Here is a 6000-nt window from a genome sequence, read left to right on the forward strand (position 1 = left end):
TATTGTTTATTTTCTTTTGATAAATGTTACCAAATAAATGAATTATTTTCTCTATGAACTTAATATACTTTTATTACAAATTACACACACGCTACAATTAAACTGTTTCTTTTGTTAAGATTAAACAGTAATGACACACTAGCTTCTACATAGTTACCATCATCATGTACAGTATTTAAGGGTTACTCAATAAAACCTCCAAACATTTGGAACAACAAATGTGTATTTTGACCATGTACAATTTGACACACAATTTGATGTGGAATAGCTTTATAAAAGGGCATTTTGTCACTTAATATTGCAGAAGGTCAGCCAAAGCAAAAGTGCCAAGAAACAAACAAACAAACAAAAAACATACCCTCACAGTTATAAAAAGAAAAGAAAAAGGATGACATAAAGATCAGTTATGAGTCATTTGTAAGATGAGATGTGAGTTAGAGTCTACCAGTAGCTTGTACTTTCCATGGCAAAAGCATTTAAGACAGCAACTTTAAAGCTTTGGGGACAGCTTAATCCCATATACTTCTATGAAAGGTTTCTGGAATAAAAGTGTAGAGCTTGGTTGAGGGGTATGCAAGTTTGAGGGCATAAATCAGCCATATAAGCAGTGTGTCCTTGCCTTCAAGAAGGATGGATACGTCCACAGGATCCTCTCCATCTGCACTATGGATGACCAGGTTCTTGAGGATGTGTTGAATGGTGTCACTTCACCTGTGTTCCTATATATAAACTATTGGTATGCAGATTTTTAGCCATTGAAGAGTCTCAGTGACAGTCCCAAGTCCGGATAAAATGGAAGGGTTGCGTCAGGAAGGGCATCCGGCGTAAATCCCGTGCCAAATCAAAATATGCATAACAAATGATCCACTGTGGTGACCCCGAACAAGGAGCAGCCAAAAGAACAACATATGTATGTAGATTTTTTAATAAATAAATAAAAATAGGGCTGCTTGAATCATTTGAAGTGACTTTATTATGAGGGTAGAATAAACAAAAATGTAGGTGCTAAAAACAACCATCATTAATTAAACTGAGTCAAATTTAGATTAATGGCTGGACCCCACAAATTGTTATTTTACTCACAATAGAACATAGAAAGCATCAAATGTTTTAACTGAAAAAATGTACCAAGGAAAAAAAGGTAAATTTGAATTTGATGGCTGTAACAGATCTTAAAAACATTGGGGTAGAGCAACAAAAGGCAGGAAAAGTAAATGTTACCAAAAACAAACAGCTGGAGCAACATTTTGCAAATTATTAGGTTAATTGGTAACAGGTCAGCAACATGACTGGGTATAAAAAGAGCATCTTAGAGAGGCAGAGTATCTTTAAAGTAAAAATGGGCAGGGTTTCACCAATCTGCATAAAAATCTGTCTATAAATTGTGGAACAGTGTCAGAATAATGTTCCTCAATGTAAAATTGCGTAAACTTTGAATATCTCATCATCTACATTAGATATCATATATATCATCAAAAGATTCTGGAAAAATCTCACAAACGGACAAGTGTGAAAATCAATATTGGCTGCCTTTAGTCTTTAGGTGGATTAAAAACAGGCATGAATGGAATGTAAATCACTGCATGGGCTCAGACACACCTCCAGAAAACATTGCCTGTGAACACAGTTCACTGTGCCATCTACAAATGCAGGTTAAAGCTCTATCATGCCAAGAAGAAGCCATATGTGAACATGATCTAGAAACGCTGCCATCTTCTGGAGCCCAAAGCTCTTTTAAAACGCAAAGAGGAGCAAAGCTGATCTGTGGTCAGACGAATAGAAATTTGAAATTCTCTTTGGAATCCATGTATGCTGCCAGACATATGTATCCAGACTATAGAGTATACATGTATATGTATCCAGACTATAGAGGAGAGGGACCAACCGGCTTGTTGTCAGTGCTCAGTGCATCTCTGAAGGTTGGAGGTGCATTATTGCCTATGGAATGGGCAGCTTGCACATCTGGAAAGGTGCTGCCAATGCCGAAATGTATGTACAGGTTTTAAAGCAACATATGCTTATATGTATACAATGTCTTTTTTAGGAAAGGCCTTACATATTTCAGCAAGACAATGCTAAATCACATACTGCATCTATTACAACAGCATTGCTTTGTGGTAGAAGAGTCCGGGTGCTGAACTGGCCTGCCGGTAGTCCACACCTTTCATCACCTGAAAACATTTTACGTATCATGAAATAACAAATATAACAAATAAGACCCAGGACTGTTGAGAAGCTAGAATCCTGTATCAGACATGAATCCTGTATCAGTCTCTCACATGGGACCTACACGCTCAATATGAACGCATCTCTGGCTGACAACACCTTCATCTTGACAAAGTAGTCCTGCTGCGTTCAATGTTTTGTTTCAAATTTCTTCACATAACATCATATCATAATATCATATATCATATGAACTTTGTTGAAAATAAGCAGACATTTAAAATTATAAGTGTAAAGATTTTAAATGTTCGAACAAGAGGAATTTCCTTCTTGGCACAAGGATACAATTTCTTTCAGGGAATCACTATTTTCAATGTGGACTCAGCCAAAAATATGCAGGTAAAATGGATATTTTCAAAACACGTAGTTATGCTTTTACCTGACATTAATCAAGTTGTATTTACAATTGTTTTATTTTATGCATTCCTGTTGCATTTTGTGGCCATTTGGCTGCCATTTGTTCAAATGAGGGAAAACTGAAACAGTTTACTCCACACACTTTATAACAACCATTTTTAAATGGCAGAATTCTTCATTTACAATGTATCCGACATAAGCTGTGCCTGAAAGAGGACAAATGCATGAGGTAGGGTGAATTTCAGTTCTGATACCATGCATTAAGAGGCCTACATACAAAAAAAGTTTAGAGCCGTAAACTGCAGCAAGGTAGCAGGTCAGGTTCACGGTTCCAGCAGGACTAGGCTTAGAAATTAGAATCTCAATTTTTCTGCTAGGCATTAAATTAAGATAAAGTCTTAAATCTGAAAAAAAAATACAGGATTTTAGGCTGTAACATCAAGTTTATTGTGGCTGTTGTGATTAAAAGGGTTATGACCCAGTGTAGGGACTTGAAAGGACAGGCACAGAAAAAGGTTCCTACAAAAAAAGTGTTGGTATATTGTAAAACAAGCAAGCACATAAACAACTGTACAGTGACAGAACGTAAGGGTGGGCCGAGGCCCCAGGTCTCTTCACTTACTGTAGCAAGTTGTACTTCCTGTATAGCTTGCGTGACAGATGTCTCGTCCAATCAGAGGTAAGAATTCCACTCGCAAACTATACCTTCCTTTTCCGGTTTGTCTGAATTGTCCTTGTGTTTTCTGATTTGTCATTTTCCTTTTATATTTCTTATTGTGTTTTTGGTCTGTTTACGGTCCGTGTACTTTTTGGTATTTGAAGTTTCTTTTTATAAACAGAAAACCGAAAATGAAATGGTTTTTTAATTATGTGCTGGAAATGTCCCAGGTTGTTCTCGCCTGTCGGACACACACTTGGAATTAGAAGCGGCAAAAGCTATAAACGAGGTAAGACACCTCTGACTGTCTGAGACATTCTTTCTTTCTTTCTGATATTAGCACAGTGTCTTCACATTTCACATGTGGTATTGGAAGCTAATTTTTAGTATTTATTTATTTATTTACTGGTGGGGCCAACATATGGCCACAAAATGATGAAGGGATATCTGTCCACGAAAGGCATACATGCTGCAGAAGGACGAATTGGGTCAGTTTTAAAGGAGGTGCATCGGCCTTATCATGAAGCAAGATGCCAAGTAAGTGATCTTGCTCATCTTTCTTTACTTACAGTATGTTTCAAATGTGTTGAATTCATGCGTAATGCTTGTAATAGTCAGTGGTACAAAAACTGTTCATAAACTTTAAGTAAACATGCCAATACTAGGCTACACTGTAGAAATACTGCACTAAAAGTAAATGTACAGAAGTGTGATCAAGAAAATGCAATTAATGCAAATATCAAAAGTATGTGCTCCCTGAAACTGATAAGTGATCATTCAGTACAGTAGAGATTATCAGTAGTATTTGAATGTTGTAGCCAATGAAAGTGCAGCTTGTTTTAAGCACTATAAACCGGTCATTCCTAACATATAAAATGAAGAGAAATCTAAAAGTCCAAATTATGTGAGATGTTTAGACAGGTAACTACACTTTGGTGAAAAGCCTGATACCAGAAACAATGGGTTTGTATTGAAATTTTAAATGTAAAATGTGACCCATGTTTTAGCCATTGATGGATTCAGCAAAAAGATTGTGAGTGATTCCACAATGCCAATCAAATACAACCTGTCCATGTATGAAGACGATTTCAGGTAATGCTAACAGTATCACAGACAAACTTTTGTTGTTTTGATTTATCAATTTTTAGATGAATTTGTATAACCTATTTTATCTGAAATAAATGTAAAAATAACAATTAAAGACACATTATGACAAATCAACACTATCAAACCCTGTCAAATGTACATTGATGTAAAACAGAGAAAATCAACAAGTTGTTCTGGTGTGTTCCTGGAAATTAATTAACAATATTTGTTTTGCTATTTCAATTCAATATACTCTATACCTTTGTGTATTTAATAAAATGGAGAGGGGAAAAACATTCCATGGCCATCATATAACAAAAACATTTATTGCACAGTAAACATAGAAGAAAAAAAGAGTATTGTACAACTCTTGGATTTTAAACATATCCTTCTAAAGTGCCTGCTGTGGAAAGTGACACTGCATCGCATTTTATACATCCTTAGCAGTAATGTTTGTTCTTCAACTACCAAATAAGTACACCACAACATTAAAACCACCAGGTGGGTATAATGTTGTGACCCTGACCAGTCTGTGGCTACACTGCCCCATACACAGCAAACTGCCAAGCACTGTGGCTATGATCGAAAGGCTTTAGAACCTACAGTGCATCGTTTCTTGCTGCATATGGGACTGTGTAGCCTCACACCAGTCAGAGCCACATTACACCTGTCGGATTTTAATGCTATGGTTGACCAGTGTATGAACACGTACATTCAAAAGTATAACAAACAATTAACAAAAAGTGCAACATTGTTGGACAGAAATGAAAATGACATTTTGCACAACCTCAAATAATTCTATCCTCCTCTAGGCCTGCAGTGATCACCTATGGTATGTGGGATCAAGTGCGAGTAGACCATGGAAAGGAGTTTTACCTGACACTGTTCATGCAGGAGATGCTGTCACACCATCGGTTCAATCAGGAGAGACTGCCTTATCTACAGACTTCATCTACACGAGTAATATTTCTACACTATCAACAAAAAAACTGAAATTCTTTCTAATCTATACTTGTAATAAATTCATTTGGTGTTTTGTTAAATCAGAACCACACAGTTGAATGACTTTGGCCTGAGATCAACAACCGTGTTAACTATCCCTTGAAAACAGCCCTTCTGCAGCTGATGGACCAAGAGGAGATCAATATGGAGGACAACCTTGTAAAATACTGTGTGTCCAATCTAACTTCTAGGCTGTGCCACACTGGTCTTACAAGCGTGGCAGAATCATGGAATGCTCATATGATTCCAGGTAAAATATGTAGTAGGCAGTATAACTTAAGCACACTGATAATTATCACATAAATTTTTGATACACACACTTGTTCTTATGTTAACAGGAAAAGGCATACCAAATCACTTTGCAGAACCTGGGTGTAAACGAAGAATTACATCAGAACTCTTGCCACATTCATTTGGAGCTGCAGACCTTTACAGACAGCATGTAGGATCTGCACTGACAACACACTCAACGTTTGGAGTTGATCCCTTTACAACAGTACAGGACAAACTCAGAACGGAGAATCATTTTTCAGAGAAATATCCTGACATTTCACATTTGTTTCATAGAGCAGTAAACAACAACTTTGCTCCATACAAACAAGCCTTGCTTTATCTGACAAACACAACTCAGAGAAATGCATGAACTGGTGCATTTGCAAGCTACAGAACATACT

General features: G+C 36.7%; 1 protein-coding gene across 1 annotated transcript; it reads left to right on the forward strand.

Annotated features, from left to right (window-relative positions):
* Positions 1-3433: 3433 nt before the first annotated feature.
* On the forward strand, positions 3434-5969 carry LOC131343936 (uncharacterized). Its single transcript, XM_058375816.1, has 5 exons — positions 3434-3527; positions 3699-3775; positions 5137-5284; positions 5436-5576; positions 5665-5969. Exons 1-5 carry the CDS (start codon positions 3449-3451, stop codon positions 5967-5969), a joined length of 750 nt encoding a protein of 249 aa, XP_058231799.1. The 5' UTR covers positions 3434-3448.
* Positions 5970-6000: the final 31 nt, after the last annotated feature.

Source organism: Hemibagrus wyckioides, linkage group LG23, assembly GCF_019097595.1.
Source record: "Hemibagrus wyckioides isolate EC202008001 linkage group LG23, SWU_Hwy_1.0, whole genome shotgun sequence".
Lineage (NCBI taxonomy): Eukaryota > Metazoa > Chordata > Actinopteri > Siluriformes > Bagridae > Hemibagrus > Hemibagrus wyckioides.